General features: G+C 29.9%; 1 protein-coding gene and 1 non-coding gene across 4 annotated transcripts in view; one reads left to right on the forward strand and one right to left on the reverse strand.

Annotated features, from left to right (window-relative positions):
• The window catches only part of LOC135931035 (GATA zinc finger domain-containing protein 14-like), a 44827-nt gene extending 27609 nt beyond the window's left edge, over positions 1-17218 (forward strand). Inside the window, exons 3-12 of one of the 3 annotated variants that reach the window (XM_065467896.1) lie at positions 3267-3417; positions 4767-4817; positions 6031-6081; positions 6604-6912; positions 7049-8366; positions 9485-9669; positions 9770-9846; positions 12718-12776; positions 12858-12971; positions 16069-17217. In XM_065467896.1, coding sequence (XP_065323968.1) covers positions 3267-3417; positions 4767-4817; positions 6031-6081; positions 6604-6912; positions 7049-8366; positions 9485-9669; positions 9770-9846; positions 12718-12776; positions 12858-12971; positions 16069-16490 — 2737 coding nt within the window. In that variant the 3' untranslated portion in view covers positions 16491-17217. Of the gene's footprint in view, positions 1-3266; positions 3418-4766; positions 4818-6030; positions 6082-6603; positions 6913-7048; positions 8367-9484; positions 9670-9769; positions 9847-12717; positions 12777-12857; positions 12972-16068 lie in introns of all 3 variants that reach the window. The other 2 variants (XM_065467897.1, XM_065467898.1) reach the window with 2 other exon arrangements.
• Trnay-gua (transfer RNA tyrosine (anticodon GUA)) lies at positions 726-813 on the reverse strand. The gene is given in 2 exon segments: positions 726-761; positions 777-813. It is a non-coding gene; the product is annotated as a tRNA-Tyr (tRNA).
• Positions 17219-19927: the final 2709 nt, after the last annotated feature.

Raw genomic sequence — 19927 nt, forward strand, 5'->3', positions numbered from 1 at the left:
AAATATTAGACAAGTTATTTAGTTCCAATTATATATATTCAATTACAGATATTAAATACAATTGATTTATAAAACGGTTGTTTTTAGTAGCGGTGTTAAACGGCTCGATTTGAGCTAATTTCTAAGAACGGCTAACTTGATATTTTAGCCAGAAAAATATTACGCAAGTCCTAAAGATTTAGCTCATAGATGGCACAAAGGTTTGGACATCTATTAGCGGGAAATCAAGGATTAGACCATATTATGACTAAAATATTGAATTAGCCGTTTTTAAAAATTGGCTCAGTTCTAGTCGTTTGACACCACTATTTTTAGTAAGAAATTGATAGGCATAGAAGAGAAGATATTAAGCATCTTACATTGGGGGAATATTAGACATAGATATTAAAAATGTGATTGCCGGAAATTCATTCAAAAATATATAACGGGTCATGTTTAACCAGCCAAGACAACTTCTGTAATTCGGATCATATGCTATTTTTATGAAAAAATGAACTCCTAGAGGATAGAAAAGCAAAAATGTGGAACATATGATAAAATCTTTTACTATGTGAACAAATCTCGGTCCACGGGTAGGACCAGACAAACTCCCGTAATTTTTTTTACGTGCCGGGATACCATTATGGGACATTTAAAAACTAAAGATACCTCTTGTTATGACATCTACAATTTAAATTACAAATTATCTAAAAAATTAATCCAGATTTAAAAAAAAATATAAAAATTCCTTCGGGCCGGATTTGAACCAGCGACCTATGGATGACTATTTTTAAAATCTACAGTCCACCGCTCTACCAACTGAGCTACCGAAGGATATAATGCAAATGCTTTATTATTTTATTTTATATAATATAAAAAAAAATAAAATTTGCATGATTGATATATAAATTTTTTGGTAAAAATGTATATTCTCTATATAATATTTACATAGTGAGTGATGAGATTTATGGTATTTTTTATTAATATTTCAAAAATATGTCACAACACATCAAATTTGTAAAATTTAGATTGCTACGTCATTCATCTACATTGAATTTAAAGCGAGTAGCAATGGACGTCTATGAGGTTTCGTTTATAGTAACCGCTAGTGACATCGCTCTTCGTCGCGATGCGCAAAATATAAAATTTAATTAATTAAAATAGGAAACATTTATTGTGATATTGAGAGTGATACGATTAAAACGGCTTGCCGTTATAAATCAGCTCTGACATCGTTTTGAGATTCATCGCGGTTATTCTAATCCAGACAGACATTATCAAGAGCTCCGCACATACATGTCAAATATCGAATCGATCTGACGGAGACTGGTCGTTCCGGATTTTGATTTTAAAATTTTCATTCAATCCGTTCTTGTTAAATTTTAAATGCGTCTCTTTTTCCTAAAATTTTTTTATATAAAAATAAAAATAATCTTTTCAAGTACTAACTAAGGTTTAAATAATTTATCTGTTTTCCTTATTTCGATAAAAGATGGCATAGCAATCCCCAAGGATTGTAAATAATTATTTAGGCCTCTTTCGCCAAAAGATGGCAAAGAAATCCCTGATTTAAGCAATTATTAAAGCCATTTTCATCAAAAGATGACCAAGCAATCCCCGAGGTTTGTAGGGTAATTATTTAAGCCTATATCGCCAAAAGGGTGGCATAGGTGAATATTATTCTTTTTGAAAAATAAACAGATGGAATTGGAAAAGATATTTATTTTGGGAACATGCACGATCTAAAAAAATATGACTGACATGTAGGATTTAACACTTTAACGCTATTTATCTACCCGATGCGAAAAATAATTTTATTCGACCCTTTAAAAAACGCCAATTTATTTAAGTTTTTAAGAAAAAACAAAATCATAAAATAACGAACTATGTTCGCCATTTTTAAAATGAGAGTTGCGAATAAGTAGCGTAAAAGAATATGAATTAGTAATTTTATGCAATATAATATTTGATATTAAGCATCATTCATTCATTTAGCAACATTGGTACCCTTAAGAAGCCTTTCCTCGTTTTGTGACATTAAGCAAAGATTCACTTTTTGATCCACAAAGAATATAATTTTGCGGCAAAGTGCTGCCGTCCTGGCTGCCACTATCTCCAGTTAGCATGGACCTATTACAATAGGATGCAATCAATTTTTTATTTGGCATCAATATCTTATTGATTCCACCTTAAAAAAAATAAATTAAACTAGACCACGAGGTGCTTTATTCTTCAATCACTATTTATAACAATTATTTTTCATGTTTTTTCTTCTTCGTGGAATGAAAGATCGTTTCTTTTCTCCCTGTCCACTTAAAGTTAAATAAAAAGCTTGGGGAAATGGGAAGGGCAAATAGATGAGGTTTTTTTTATTCCATACAAAATAAAATATGGAATTATAGATATCATATGATGAGATGAGATAATCATTATAATATTTTCCATATTTTTTGTTTTGTTATATACATTATAATTAAAAATGTGTGCCTCTTTTTTTTTAAATCACAGATGATTGATTGATTGATGGATACTTTAATTTTTTCACATATTATATTATTTTTTTCTTTTCATGATGTCTTTTTGATTGATTGATTGATTGATTTGAGTTACACACCATAAAAAAGGAATGTTATGTAAAAAAAAAGAGAATAAATGAATATTATTGACACGGTTTTGTTTTACCATCTTCCTTTTCTCATTTAAAAAAAATAAAATTAATTTTTTATCGATTTTCCTTTCTATTTTTTTTATTAATAATCGAATCGCGCGCATAATTTATTGGATAAGATGTCGTCTTAGCTAACTTATTTTATATTTTATTAAACGCCGCTTTTTTCCCAACCTAATAATGTTTTTTGACGTCCACGAGGAAAAAACGATTTTTTTAAAATTATATCAGCTGATTTTTTTAAAAAAAAGAAGTGAAATATGATCATAATTTCAGAAATTCTCTTGTGTCTAAAGGGGGAAAAAGTTGGGGGAGAGAGGGGATGAGCTTGCTGAGAAAGCATCTTAGCTAATGATCAGTGAGATAGACACGTGTCTTCCTAAATCGTCGGTACCGAGCACGGTTTTTATGACAACGTAATTTGGTCTAAAACCGATAGAGCCAACAATTGGTGTTAACATGTTAAGAGAAAACGAATATATTCGGTCGGGCTCGGATCGCGCACACTTAGACTGGTTTTGACGGTTTGTTATGAGGAAATATAATCAAAAATTTTATATGATTATTGAATGAATGACTAAAAAAGAATTTTTTTTCAAATTGTTCTATATTTTAAAAGGCATCCTTTGTACCCTCTATTAGCGCTCATTTTCGAAAAATGCGAACTAGCCACGTGTACACCCAGGGACACTGTCTCAGCCAATAACAACGTAAGCGACATTTGTTCGTCCGAATCTTTCGCCGAAGATATCGCTATTTTTGCCAAACAAGTTAAATGAATCATTTTTATATTATTTTATAAATCCTTATATTATTAATCCTATCAAGGTAAAATAGGTTTGCCTATAAAAAGGTCTCTAGAGTATATACAATTAGGCATTTACGCTAGGGTTACCAGATCCTACGACTTTTATCCCTATATCACATTTTCTCACCATCATTCTTTTATTGTTTTATTCCTCACTCTTTTGTCTTTTCTCAAGATTTTAACAGATAAATATCACTTGTCTCTTATGATAATCATATTTATCTATTAGAATGCTAGAGGGTGAGGAGGGTGGTTCAAAGTTCTACATGATTCTGAATTAGAGCCACACAAGTTGGCCGAGCCCGATTGGCCTTATAAAACATTCATATATCAGCTGTTGTTCTTATTGGATATCTTCTAATATATTAAGGGAGCAGTGTTAGAATGGAATATATTGTAAACTAATCTTCACCATTACCTTAAAAAAGCGAAAGGAAGAAAAAACTGTTATTTGGTTTTTTTGAGGAAATATTGATAAAAATATAACATATCAATTTCCCAAGATAAGAATTTAAAAAATGATTTTTTTAAGGAAGATATGTCCTGATGAATCGGATGATCTTTTTCATAAATATTAAAACCTTGTTTATAAAAGCCCCTATGGAATGGGGGGCTCATTGCATCAAAAGTAGTGCTAATAGTTGCTGTAAACGCAGTGCTATTAGCTGCAACAGCCGTAGCAAACAGTGCTAATAGTTGCTGCAAGAGCAATGATAAAAACATTGCTGATAAATGATTTTGTTTACACAATAAAAGTTGCAAAACAATTATACTATCTATTAAAAGAATTGTTTTTTAAAAAAAATAGAAATTATAATTTATATTAATAAAATGATCATAATATATATCAGAGTCCTGTAGAGGTACCAATTGGGTCTATAAGTGGATTCCGACCCAGTTCCTAGTTTTATAACGGACCGCACCTTAAGAGGTAAGATCAGGGCTCTCTCTTATACTGAAGCCTTTACATTCTAGAAAGCACCCAACTTTTGGTTAGCTCTAAAATAGGGTACATATAAGTATTTATCTTAAAAAAACACAATTTCATCTAAATCTTCAAGTTAATGCGCATGGATTTTTTTAAGGCTAATAACTTTTAAAACCTTATCAGAGTTGGTCAAGTAAAATGCGATTAATAACACTGACGGCTCTGGTGCCCAAAAATTTGAATTTGCGGGGCTCTATTCTCAAATTGAAGGCACTTTAATATTTGCTTACTAAATCTCACGCCATCTTTGACCATCTGTTTATTTATCAGTGATGTTTATTAAATTTATATTTTTAACTTTTTTACAAAAACAAAAAATATAGCTTCAATCTGAAAAAACATTTTACGTGACAAATTCCGAAATCGATTCTTTGGTAAATAAAAAATTTTAAATTTATAAGATGTTTCTTAAGTTCCGGCCAAAAAAAACAAGGTTTAATGTTCCATTTAGGGAACGTTCTTGAAATGTATTTTGATCTTCAGTGCTTAGAAATCATCTTTTTATCAATATAATAATATCATTAAGTAAGGATTGCATTAAATTATTATTATAATTAAAAAAACTGGTATGCCAATTGCTATTAATTAAATGGTCATCATCGAAACTAATATCATCTCATACCAATTTTCTTTGAAATTTTAGTAGGAATCTCCCATTCACTCTCATAACCTAAGTGAACGTAGAAAGCAGTGTTGTTAGACAGCTCGATAAAGCTCATTAACAAAAATCGGCTAAATTAAGATTTTAGCCAAGATATTGTTACCTAAATCTCGAAATTTCTCCAATAGATATCCGAACCTTTCTGCCATTCGTTAAACATAATTTACGATTAGCTAAAATTTTTAGTTGACTCGTTTTTAAAAATTGGCGAAATTGAGTCCTTTAACCACACTAGGTAGAAAGATTATCCAATCTTGAGTTTAACCCAAGCAGATATAATTACTATAAACACGATAAAGACAATACCACTATTAGAGGAGTGTTCTAGCTAGCATTTTTATTTGTTCAATTTCTTAAAGACAATTAGATGGAGTTTTAAAATTTTGATCAGATTTCATCCATTTAAATTTTTTTTTATCAGCTGCGCTGGAAAAAGCTTCTATTATATTCGACTATTAGAGGATTGTTCGAGCTAACTTTTTTTGTTGTTGAGTTTCTTAAGACATAGAAGGAGTTTCAAAATTTTGATCAGATTTCATCCATTTCAATTTTTTTTATCAGCTGATATTATTTCCTCTCACTCACCGTTTAAAAAAATCAGCTGTGGAAAAAGCTTCCGATTATATTATATATTATTCGACCGGAATGATCTGGAAATGATTGTTCCGTTCATATAACTTACTAAAAGTTCCATTCTAGTGAAGTCCTTGACATTTCTTTAGGATGTGTCCAAAATTGCAAAAATTTAAATTAGCAAACTTTCGAAACTTTAATGACTTAAAGCTTTTTCTGATGTAAAAATAAAAACATGTCCCAAATAAATTTATAGAAAATTATAACTTCTGCCTTTTATAAAGAGATTTTGGACACAACCTTTAAAATAAAAATTAAAAATTTATTTTGTTAAATTTTAATATAACGTTTAGATGATCCAAGCTATTCAAGTGATGAGGTTTCATCTCCTAGAATTAGAAAAAGTAAAATAAATATATAAATTTTTTTTGATTAAAATATTATTAAAGAAAGAAAAGTTTAAGAAAAAAAATGAATATTTTTTAAAATATTTAATTTAAAAAAAAGAATAAAGAAAAAAAATTAATCAATCATTTTTAGTTTATAACGAACGGGGAAATATTTATTTTTATTTGCAATTTTTATTTGAAAAAGTCTATTGTTCTTTTCTTGTAATTTTTATCAACGTAAAATACGTATTTTAAAAAAAATATATAATTTTAACCTTTGAAACCTTTTTGAAAAAATTCTGATTTTTCTGGTGGAGAAAATTTGGATCTAAGTTTTATAAAAAAAATTGAGCCATCCACAAGGATAAAAGAAGGTATCCATTTTTTAAAGATTCTACTAGGTTTTAAAACTACAGAGAGGCGCGCACGTGCTTTAAAATTATTTAAGATAATCGTGATATATTTGACTTTTTGAAATCATATCTATAAATAAATATTATTACCTCCCCCCCCCCTCCTCCATTGCAAACACTGAAGGTTCACGAATTGTGCGATAATTTTTGCCAGAGGTACATAAATTGTTTGAAGGGCAAAATGCCGATCGATTTAGTCATAGAGGACAACGGAACCGCTAGTGCCAACCCGCCATCTTTCCCTTCGCCGGGCGCCGCGTCTCAATCGCAACCGGTTAATATTATGGACTCATCTTCCTCTTACCCACCCACTTCGACCGTTACCCATGATAACGGTTCGGTTAAAACCGCCAAACCTAACCTGACCGGGCATAACAATAAAAAATCACTTAGTCAACAAAACAATTTTTTGTCAACCACAAATTCTTGCGAAGTTATTTTTATTTTTTTAATATAAAATTTATATATTTTTTTTGGTAGATACTAGATAGAGTATTTTTTATTTACCAACCTAAAAGATAACTCTTAGATATTGAAAGTTTTTAAATAATAATCGAATAAATATTTAGAAACTTGAAAACATGCAGGACAGTAGCAATAGCAACGGTCCCTTAACTTATGGCGACCCTTCCGATCATACTTCCTCGCCTCCTCAGCTACATCAATACGTGACGCCAAGCGGAGGGGCCAAAAAGAAAAAGATTAGTGGTAACAACCGTAGCAATGTAACGAGGAACACCGGAAACACGCCCGTGGAGGATATCTCTAACGATTACCACTCCAATCATCACGAAGTCGCCAATAAATTCAATGATAACGAAATCAATCACCCTCCACAAAACGACGATACGAATAATAGTAGCGTTAGCGAGAACAATTTTTATCCCGCTCTACCTCCAAACGGCTACAATTACGATCCTTATTATTACCATCACCCCACGCATCACCCAGCTGCCGTGGCTTATTTCGACTACGCCGCCCACAATCTTAACCCGATGTCCAACAATTTCCCTCATTCTACCATCGCCCACGATAATGACCCCATCAGATCATCTAATACCATCAATCATAACCATAATTCGGGCGCCTCACCACCCACGTCTAATCACGTCCCTTCCTCATTTTACAACGTTCCCAATCTAGGCAATTTCAATAACTTGAATAACTATGGTGCGGCGGCCGCGGCTGCTGCCAACCATGTTATGATGTTAGCCGGCTATCCGCCTGTTCACCCTCCTCTTCCTACCCACCCGAGACTGGATATTAACGAAAATATCGACAATGTAAACGACAAAAATAATTCATTTATGCTTAAAGAACAACAAAATGAACGAGAAATCGAGGAAACGGCCCTGGGAGATATCGTCAACAAAAATCGGGCTTATTACGATTACTACGCCAGCTCCCAAAATTACCTGCACGGCAAAATGGTGGGTTTGAACAACCTTAGTAATCTCAACCGCGCGAATATCAACAACATGTACGAGATGAGTCACGATACCGGAAACGAGACAGAAAAATCGGGTGATAATTTGACCAATTTTAGTAGCCATCATGCCAACGACTTGGTGGTTGGCAATGATTTTGACTCTTACGCCAACGTCATGGCTGACAATTCGAATCGCCACCCCATGATGTTCGGCATGGGGCACCCGGCCATGTTTAACCCTTATTTCGGAGCCCCGCATCCCCAACACCCTCATCCCGCTTACCATCACCTCAACCCACACGCCGCCCTTCTCAACCATCATAATTCAATGGTCGGTGGGTTCGGCGCCGCCAATTACAACAATGGAAATATGGGTGGAAATAATGGAGGGAACAACAGCAGCGGGAGCAGTAACTTGGGAGCCAATTTCAACCTCAACGATAATTCGTCAGATCAGGGTATTCTATTTTATTAGACTTTTTCGCCTTTTAAATTTTTTTTTAAAACCAATTATTATACTACAATCTTTATTTTTAAAATAATATTTATACTTTTTCGATTCTTTTCTAATCCTAGCATATTTATTAAAAAAAAACTATAAGGGTCGGGCCAAGCAAAAATATTTTGAAATTTCTTAACTGCCCAAAACGGGCGGAGCTTTGCAGACTTTGGCTTTATATACCTACTTTGTGAAATTCCATCCTTTTATTCTCATATTTTTTTTTGAATGATAAATAATTGGACTTTTTAAATTTCATTCATTCAACATGTCTATCAGAACATTGTGAATAATCCGGAAATTTGATATAAATCAGAGACCTGCAGGCCCGCCCCTAAGCCCGACCGGGTCGTGCCATATTTTAATTTTTTTAAATTTACCCTGGCCGGTCCTGAATTTTTTTAAAAAAAAATATCCGGGGACCTTATATTTTAAAACTTTATATTTGAAATCGCCATTATTAGCTGTCAAAATCAAAAATAAATAAAATATAATTTAAAAAAATCCGGGCCGGGCCTGAAAATTTTTTATGAAAAATAACCCGGGCCGAAAAAATTTTAAAAAAAAATCCAGGCCGGCCGTACAAATGGTACTTCTGCAGGTCTCTGATATAAATAGATCTCCTGATTTCCAATTCTCCTTATTCCCAAATAACCGATATTATATAACATTTTCTTCCCATTTATCCTATATTTCTAACTTAAACCGATTTGAGAAACATTTTTTTTTCAAAGCCATATTTTCAAAATGACACATTTATTTTTGCTCATTTGAGCTTATCGCATTTAACCGATTTCATTTAAACGGGGTTTTAACTTTTTTTACAATAGAAATTATGAGTAGTTCAAAAGTTCTCGGGCAAAATTGTTCGAACTTTGCGGGGTAGGTGGTATTAATAACATAAGTTTTAGTTGTTAATAAATTTGCTTAACCGCTCTGAAATATTATGCTCTTGTACTATTTAATATCTATATATATATCATAAATTCAAATTTTATTATTTATATTTGTAAAGACCACATACATCCACTAATAAAATTTCTGATTTTCACATTTGATTATTATATATATTACAAGGAGATCATATGGAAAACAGTTTGGGATCGGAATGCGGCGATGACGAAGACGACGACGATAGGTTAGCTGGAAACGAGGGGTCCGGAGGTGGAATGTTAGGCAACAAAAAGAGGTCTAAAAAACGTGGAATATTTCCCAAAGTGGCCACTAACATAATGAGAGCATGGCTTTTCCAACATTTGAGCGTAAAAAAAAGAGATTATTTATTTGTATATTATATTTCTTTCATTCCTTATTCCGCCTTTATAATTTTTTTAAATATTTTATAAAATACATATTCAATAGCACCCATATCCATCCGAGGAACAAAAAAAGCAATTAGCTCAAGATACCGGTTTAACCATTTTGCAAGTCAATAATTGGTTAGCAATTTTTTCATTTTTGAAATTATACAATCTTTTATAATCCATGTATAATATCTAGACGCGTACGCAAATTTGGTCGGGGGGGGGGGATAATAAAATTTTTTAAGAAATATTAATGTTAATTAAAAATACTAAGCATAAATTTATTAGGACTAATAACTTTTCTAATACATAATTTTAAAACAAAAAAATTATATAAATAAACCGGCATTGAAAAACTATAAAATAAATGTGAATTATAAAATATAAAGTGAATATAACCACTATATGAATCACTTAAATGACCCAAAATTGAAATTTGAATTTTTTGAGCCTTTAAAATATATAAAGTATAAAAAATCTAAATGTTGGAAATATAAATTAATACACAAAAAGTTTCTTAGGAATAATTGTATTTTGTATGTTTTGAGCTAATTTTTCAATTGTCCATCCTTGCTTGGCGTTAAATGCCTATGAATATTCAAAAGATCCAAATCATTCAATCTACTTTCAGAAGTCATATTTCATAGGTATGTTTTTCAGAGACTTGCAGGCCCGGCTCCCGAGCCGGACCGTATTTTAATTTTTTTAATACCCGGGTCGGGGAAGAAATTTTTTTTAAAAAACACCCGGGCTGGGTATATTTTAAAACCAAATATTTGAAATCGCGCCATTATTAGGTTAATGAAGCTTACTACCAAGTGAATGTATGGAAATATTCTAAATACCAACCTAATTTGCTAAATACCGACCAAAATTTATTAAAATGTAATAAGACCCTTATTATATAATATATTATAATGGAAACACGTGGTCGAGTCCGGCCTCCTATATATCATCCCCCCAAGGATGGAACCACCAAGTTAGAATAAGAAAAAAAACATAATCATTACGGGATTCGAACCTGTAACCATGGGATCAGTAAGCGAAGCTCTTGCCGACTAGGCCATAGATGTTTTCCAAAAATCACGATTTTCCAAATATATATTATAAATATATTTGGTAGTGCCTATCCAAAGGAAAAATAAACAAAATTCAAATTTGATAGGTAGTACCTTAAGGTAGTAAGCATCATTAACCCCATTATTAGCTATAAAAATCAAAAATAAATATAATTTATTTTAAAAAAATTCGGGCCTGAAAATTTTTTTAAAAAAACCCGGCCGAAAAATTTGTAAAAAAAAATCTGAGTCGTGTCCTGCAAATGGTACCTCTGCATAGCTCTGTTATTCTTCTTAAAAAAGAGAATGTTCTCTCATTAGTTTACTAATGGGAAGAGTTGCTAATATATATATATAACCATTTTAATACATTTGGAATATAATCTAAAATGTGTTTGAAATAATGCAAAGCATCCATAGCATTTTTTGGGACTATATCAACCATAGTTAATCTTTTAATCATAGTTATTTAGCTAATATGACATCATAAAATATTTTAACATCATCATGGTAAAAATCTAACAAGTATTTTTTTTTTCTATCAACTTCTGAAAATGGTTGGAATGGCTAATATGGAAGTAATATCTGCGGATTTGTAACTGCTGCATGATGAATTAAAAACGATTCATTTATTTGGGCTATAAATGTATCTAAGAGAGGGGACATTTGTTTTATAATATTCTTCTACTGATCCTTTATTAAAGTTTTGACAATGAGCTTGCTTGCTGCAAGTTGAGGGTGACAAATATTAAACACCTCAACAATAACATATAAAATATGAAATTCTTCATCAACATTAGCTCTAATTTCCTTGAGTTCTAATAAAATGATCTCCGCTATTCTCATCTTCTTAATCAAGTCAATATCATGTTTTTGAAAAGTATTACCTAAAATAGTTGTATAATTAAATAATACATTCATTTTAATGAGGAAAAAAATTTGGGAATAAGTATTGAATCCAATAATTTTCTTGCTTCTGAGGAAATATTTCTTTCAAACCATTATGATATTTCATTAATAGCATTAATAATCGGCTCTTCTAACTCCATAAATTCTGTTACTGCTTGATGGCGGAGACTCGATCTAGTTGGGCAAGCTTGAAATTCCTTCTCCCTGCTGGACAAGGAGTTTCAGAGATAATTATTATTTGACTAAAAAATTAGATAAATAATATGCCACTAAAATTTGAAAATGATATGTAAATTACGCAAAGGAAAACTTGAAATCCAAATTAATTGATAAAATAACTTAGTAGATGAATGTGATAAATAAATGTAATTAAATATATATACGAGATAGGAATAAATATTAACAAATATAAATTAATATTAACAATAAAATTTTTGAAAAAACGCGCCTGATAATATCACTACATACATGCAGACTTATCACATTCTTTTCTTTCGAGAACCACGATTATACCCTAGCCCTTGCCCATATGTATATTTTTTTTACTAAGATGCTTTTTTGGAACAAAATTATAGAGTTTTCGCCAATATCTAATATTATGTTAATTATGCTGGCGGCTTTGGTTCAAATGTGAAATGTTTTTATTTAAACCAAAAATATATAAATAACCTTTTATATGACTTCTTTTTTTTTTACCGAGTTTGAACCTAACATGTTTTGAATGTCTGGGAGTGGATAAAATCGGGAATATTTTATATTTTAACCAAAAAGGGCCTTAAAATACAGTCTTGTAGCTTGAATATATTTGTGTATAATATTTATTGTTTGAAAGAGATTGTTTTTTTGGACATATTTTATCGATGTTTTGGAGAAATATATATAATCGCAAAAACGATTCGTATTCGATTTATTGAAACGAATTTTATCATTCGTACGAATACGGATAGTAAATTATTTGATTTGTTTAAAGGAATCGAATACCATTAATTCGGAACATATGATAACAATTTAATCTCATTTATAAAATATCAAAAAATAGGTTTATAAACGCGAGACGAAGGATAGTTCAACCTATGATAGATCAATCAAATAGAGCAGGTTCATTTTTTTTATATAAAACTTTTAAACAAAATTTAAAAATTTTTTAAACATTCCCCCCCCTTCCCCTTCATATAATAGGACCCGCGCCGTATAGTCCAGAGAGTGCTAACACCGCCGCTTATTACAATTCAGATACAACCTTAAATCCTTCTATAATGCCTTCCCCCGGAAATATAATGCATATGAGACATGGTGAGTTTAAAAAAAATATATACACATTAATTAGCGGCATAGTCGTGTGTATTCCGCTAAAGCTTTTTTTAGATAGTCAGTTATCGCGAAATGTCAATTTACGTGATTAAAATCCGCCAGTGTATTACCGCTAAAACATTTTAGCTGGTGGCATTACCGCGATTTCTTGTTTTTGAACGCTCAGTTTACCATCCTTGATTCAGACCGAAAACTTACCCCAAACATGGCATTGCGAAAATTTTGCTAAGGATCGGGGGAGGGGGTGCACTATTAAGTGAGATTTTCCCCTTTTACATATTATTGGAGGTTTTTATCACTTATTATAAGACCTTTTGCTATTTTACATTTTTTTTATATTAAAACGCTTTTTTTCCTGAAATTTTTCAATCAGTCATTACTTTAAAAAAGAAATTTTATATTGTTGTTAGCGTCAATGTGTTTTTCCCGGCAATGTGTTATTTTTCAACTTTAAATCAATTTTTGAGCGCGTTTTTTTAAATTTAAAAATCTGATTTTGCCGGAAATATAATCCCATCATGCTTGGAATACATACCTACCCTATAAATTTCATACAATTTTTCCATGAACTTTAGAGCTTAATAAAATTTACATTAAATCTTCCATAAATTTTTTGTATAAATTATAAATGACTTAAAGGTTAACAGTATATTTGGAGGGGGGGGGGTCTAGGGTATGTTGTGGTTCATATTAGTTTAAAATAATATTTACAAGAACAGGCAAATTCGATATACCAATGACTCCATATAAACTTATAAAGAAATAAAAAAAATAATTTTTTTTTAACTATTAAAACACAAGGTTAGGCTTTGGCTTAAGTTAATATATATATATGTTAATAAGTTGTATTCCACATTCAAATCAACTGAAGATTCATCCCCGACTCCCCTTCAATTTTTTTTAAAATTTCTTATGATGGTAAATATATATACTAACTAGTAAAAATATAAAATTTTAATTCCCTTAGCTTACTTCCTGGAATTTGGAAACGCCAAAATTACATAATATACACTATTTAATTTTAAGTAGCTCATAATAGCCCTTTAATAATATATAAAATATATTATATTGAAAATAAGTCTATCTATTACCAAAAACCTGAAATAGCTCTAAAAAAGAAAACTGTTATTTTATTTTAGATAGACATTATGTGCAAGATCATAGACTGTTACAAACATTGGTCCAAGAATTTTAGCACCTTGAGTATTGGTCGTATGGCTAAAATCGTATCTAAATATCATTTATATTTAAAATATGTTATGTAGTATTTTTTTTTCAATTTTTTAAAATAAAAAAGAAAACATAAAATTTAAACATGTAAAAAAAGATGAATAATGTTTGGATATATCTGGGTTGGGCCTAATATTTTTTGAAAAGATGCAGACCGGGTCGGGCTTAAAATTTTTTCTTTCATCCGAATAAATGCATGAAATTTTTGTGTTCAGGGAATTCGTTTGGCTGTTAAATATCTTTTTTCGATTGAGGTTTCTATGCCTAAATATTCAACGTTGCTGACGAATATATAATTGTAATCCCCGGGATATTAATTTTTCGCATAATTACATAAATCTATATGATTATCATAAGAACCTTACAGACTTGCTCTAGCAGCTATCCTTTTAGTGATGCCCCCCCCCCCCCAAACTATCGAAATGAGTTGCAAAAAGATGCCATTCTGCCTTGATCCCATAATCATTCTCATGGTTGTAGAGGTGTATAAAGTTGTAAGAATCACAGATTTTTTTAAAAATTGATTGATATGCTAGAATTTTCTATCATACACGGAAATAACCTTGTGATTTATCGAAAGTGGTTACAGCACATTACTGGAAATTGAAATTGCTTTTTTTCTGCTCTTTTTTAGACATTTAAATTATTATGATGAGAAATAAAAGATGTTTGTTAATTTTATAAAATTATGACAGTTAATAAGCAATAAATTTGGATAATGAAAACGTGATTTAATTATTTCGTAGGAAAATGGTTATTAAAAATTTATCAATAATAATGCCGACTGTTGCTGTTGGAAATAATTTTCAGTATGACTTTTATGTCAAATATATTTATTTTGTTTTAATAGTTTTTAAGAAGATTAAATTTTGAGAGATTTATCTTGACAAATATGAGATAATTTTGATTATAACGAACCGAAATTTTCAAGATAATATTTACTATTGGAAATATAATCTTTAACAATCGCCAAAAATTTAATTATCCTACAATAAAAAATTCACAGAGTTGCCAGTTTAAAATTTCAAATTGAAAACGTTTTTTTTAGCGGTGCGAAGTTCCATTTTTAGGTCGGGTGAAGAGATTATTGGGCGTTGACTTACTTTTTATTATCATAGTTGCTACTTTTTTAGTGCTTCCAAATTTAGGCGTTTTGCGTTTTAATAAAGTTGTAGTACAATTTCGTAAACAAAAATGCAAAAATAGTCCAAGTTTTTTAGGATTTCATTTTAAATTTAATTTTGCATATTGACCACTTTAAAAAAAAGTAAATTACTATATATTAATATTGGCTATAATAATCGGATTTAAGCCATACAACTTATATTTAAAGTGCAATTACTCTTGGCCCAAAATTCGTCCCAGTCTAGGATTTTGTACAAAATATTAGGGAATATAATGTCTACATGTAAAAATAAACTGGGAAAAAAGAAGGTTTCCTTTTTATAGCCATTTTGAGTTCTATATAATCGCAAATATATAAATATAATTTGCAATAGTAAATGCATTTGTTATAATGTGGTAATACTAAATACCATTAACGAAAAAGGCTATACTACAAAAACACATTTTCGCTAAAAAATATATAAGATACAACTATTAATCACATGATAAAACAATTCTAAATATTCAATTGAAACCTATTTTTTTTGAGAGTATTATGGGTTTAATATAAGGGTATAGTTATGACGTCACTACGAAGAGGCAAAGTTTGCGCCGCTTGAACATACTTGAATCTGTTTAAAAAATTGCTATAAGACGCCAATGCAATATTATAATTAGGTTTTATTATATGATAATGTATCGTCAATAAATTTATCACAAATTTTGTTGTTGTTTTACCTATAAGATTCGTTATCGTCCGATATAAACACCGGCTCTGCTGACAATACTTTACCCATGTTACACAACGCCGCCTCCTTACCTTCCTCCCCCTCTCTTCATCTTAATCTCAACCACATCCATGGTAACAATAACCCTGAGGAAGAATCCTTGACCAATGCCTTTAACCCAATTCCCCCGCACCGCGTTATGATGCACCACGACCCGGTTGCAATGGCGGCAGCTGCCGCCATGTCTATGTCTTACCATCACCATCATCCCATAGTTAATCCTTATCATCATAATCCCTACCACCCCTATCATCAATACGTACCACCCATGCCCACAAATAATCATTACAATCCCGATAATAATACCCATCAAGCTTTCGGCGATAATAATGGTATTAACCAGCTACATTACCCAGCCGCCGATCCTCCTACCTTATAAATTTCTGAATTTTCGACAAGAAAAAATCACGCATTCATTGCACAGTTACGCAGTTTGCAGTATGGCTATCTTTCCTCACGAACTTAAATCACAAAACGAGCTATTACTAATCTATTACCAACCCTATAGGCAAGTCCCGGCTGGCTATATCTCAATTTTTTTATATCATGAAATATATATAAGTGCAATGGGGCTATAAAGAGAATTGGCGCCTTTTTATTACTTTTAAAACACATTTGTTGCCCGCGGGTATTCATGTAATTTTAATTGACATAGTTGTTGATATCTCTTTAAAAAAATTCTTTATTTGTGAAATATGTCAAGCACTTGATATATTTCGAAAAACATTTTTTAAAACTAAAAATCATATGTTATTCTTTTAATTCAAGATAACAAAAAATTTACACAGAATCTCTTACGCGTTATATGTAAAAAAATATTATACACCATTTATAATTTTGAGATTTTACTTTGTATATTATTATAAATATCGCTATAAAAATATCATAAATTTAATTTATTTTAAACATTTTTAAAAATTATTATTTGTAAATCGTGTTTTTCATTTTAATTGTAATTTTTTTTTAAATTTTATTTTTTCTGTGAGTGCTATATCGTTATACCATTTATTTTTTTAAAAAAAATTATGATTATTAACTTCTTAGCAAAATTTTTATTACTCTAATTTACCTATAGTTTATATTATTATATATATTTTTCATAAAATTGTCTTTTAAATTCACTCATAAATATTTTTTAAAAAAAGGAAAAATTTAATACTATATATAATATAATAATAATATTATTATTAATATTTCATATTATGTTTACCATTTCGTAAATATTCTTTTATTAATTATAAATATAATTAAATTTGGAAAAAAAAACTTTGTGTTCACTGAAATTGAGTATTCTATAATATCAAATTATGACATAAATGTAAGCTACGCTCAAGTTGAAATTCAGACGTTTAACAAAATTTTGAATTTTAAAATCCCATCACGTCCTTTATTAGAAACACATGGTCCTTTAACACGGGGATGGCACGAATCAATTGTGTGATAAAGCTTAGAGGGGGTCTATTAGCTTGTATCGATTATTAATCGAACCATTTTATATTTCAGTAAGGGAGGTTGTGCCGTTAGCCTAGGGGGTCTAGAGGGCTGCAGAAAAAATGACTTTTTTCAAAAAAACCCATCTTTTCCGGTAATCTAATTTATAACATAGCGACTTAAAAACTTCTCTTCATCTAATTCATAACAAAGTGACATAAAAACTATCTTCTCATTGTCTACTTTATAGCATAGTGACTTAAAAAGCTGCCCTCTCGTTGTCTAATTTATAACATAGTGACTTAAAACAACTGTTCTCTTTTCATTATATATTATATTGTGATAGGGCATTATTTAAAAAGGTCACTACAATTAATTTAAGCTATACAAATTAATCAGTTGGTAAGGCATAATGGGACCTTTTAAAAATTTATTAAAATAGCCTAATTTTAAAGATTTCCATTTTAAACATAAAATTATATTAAAAAATCGGGGACGGGCTGTAAGATGATCTGAAACAAAAATATCCGAAACCGGTTTTGAAAAATAATTTTTTTTTCAAATATGGACAGGACCCTAAAATTTACAAGGTTGATAAATAATTACTATAATAGAAACACTGCCTTAACATGTGATGAGATATGAATAAAATTAAAAAAAAATTCTATAAGATAATCTTTTTCTGTAATAATATAATTTTGTAAAATATGTCTTACTGTTGATAAATTTCAAATGTTTTCTAGCACAAGCAACCTTATACACTAAATATTTTATCTAAAATCCGATATATTTCCTAAACTACATATGCCAAAAATTTATGTATCCTTCGAATTTAATGATTATAATTATATTTCCCAATTTTAGATTTTTACCACGGAGGTGGGGAGGAGATATGACACAAGATCATTACTTACTTTGAAAGGCGAAAGGCATGATGCGACATGAAGAATGTTTTGAAGTGATATATTGCACGATAATAATATTGATAAAGATCTATATACCATGAAAACAACTAAATACATACGATAAGTTCATTGAATCAAATCAAAAATGATTAAAAAATACAAAAGAATGTTGCTTATATAATAAAATTAGTGCTGTAAACGTTACTAAAAAAAATAAACTAGTTACATATGAAAAAAGGAACGCGCGTTACATTCAAAAAAGTAAGTGGGTTATTTACTCGTTACTTATAAAATAAAATATTATATACAAAAAGATATTTATTTTTTTCCTACAATATATGTTATATATAACAAGATAAGATCATTTTATAAAAATTTTTTTCATATATTTATAATTATAATATATAAAATTATACAAAAATAATATATTATATATAAGATAACATTGTAACAATTTTATTTTTAGCAACAATTGATTTTCAAAATTTTGATCAGACAAACAAGAGCGCTTAGTTCTCAACACAGATTTCGCCGTGCTAAACACACTTTCAATTGGTGCAGAGGATCTGAGAGTTGTATATTTAATATATAAAAATCTTAATTCGGGGTATTTATTTAAAATATTTAGAGAATTATATTTATTTTGAAAAAAGTTTAATAAATCATTTTCACAAGGATCTTCATTCATTTCCTCATCAAAAAAATTTAAATATTCTAATATGTGCGTTCGATAAAGGAATTACTTTTGCGCTTTCTTTATTATGATCTTTTCTCAAACTGGATATAAGTTCAAGCATTCTTCCATTGTTTATCTCTTATTTTATCCAGAGACAATCCAATTAAAATAACGGGTGAATATTTGCGGATAGTATATGTTCATCTTTATAGATGTGTTTGAATTTATTGAAAATAAATGATAATCAAAATATAAATTGTAAGCAATATTTGAACTGTATACCTTTTATCTATGCCTTCCAGGATTGAATTAGTAAGCGGCTTACAAAACTTGTAATTATTTAGTCATTTTTTTAAGTTTTAATATTATAATAGTTATAGTAGGAGTGAGATATCCCAAATGCATTCTTCGCTCTCTAAAATTGAAAGAGCCTTAGCAATCGGTTTCATTACCCATAAAATCATATATATGTACATATCATATTTCTTAATTAACGCTAATAGTTGGCTACAATTTTTTGATAATATTAATAAATGCAGTTCTTTCTACAATTGAATATGTAATTCTTCAATTTGCCTTCAATTTTTTTTATTACAATTCAAATGTTCATTAATCTCTTTCATTTTTGAGGAATGTAGAGTCTATAATTTTTTTATTAAAATATTATTAATTCCTGATTTTTTATTAAAAATAACTTATCTTTTTCAGAATTTTCATTTAAAAAGAAATCAGGAAAAATATCTAGGTTTAATTCTCTAAAACAATATCGTTTCATAGATTTATTCCATATATATATTTATTTAA

This window comes from Gordionus sp. m RMFG-2023, chromosome 1 (assembly GCF_954871325.1).
Source record: "Gordionus sp. m RMFG-2023 chromosome 1, tfGorSpeb1-WG-v2, whole genome shotgun sequence".
Classification (NCBI taxonomy): Eukaryota; Metazoa; Nematomorpha; class Gordioida; order Chordodea; family Parachordodidae; genus Gordionus; species Gordionus sp. m RMFG-2023.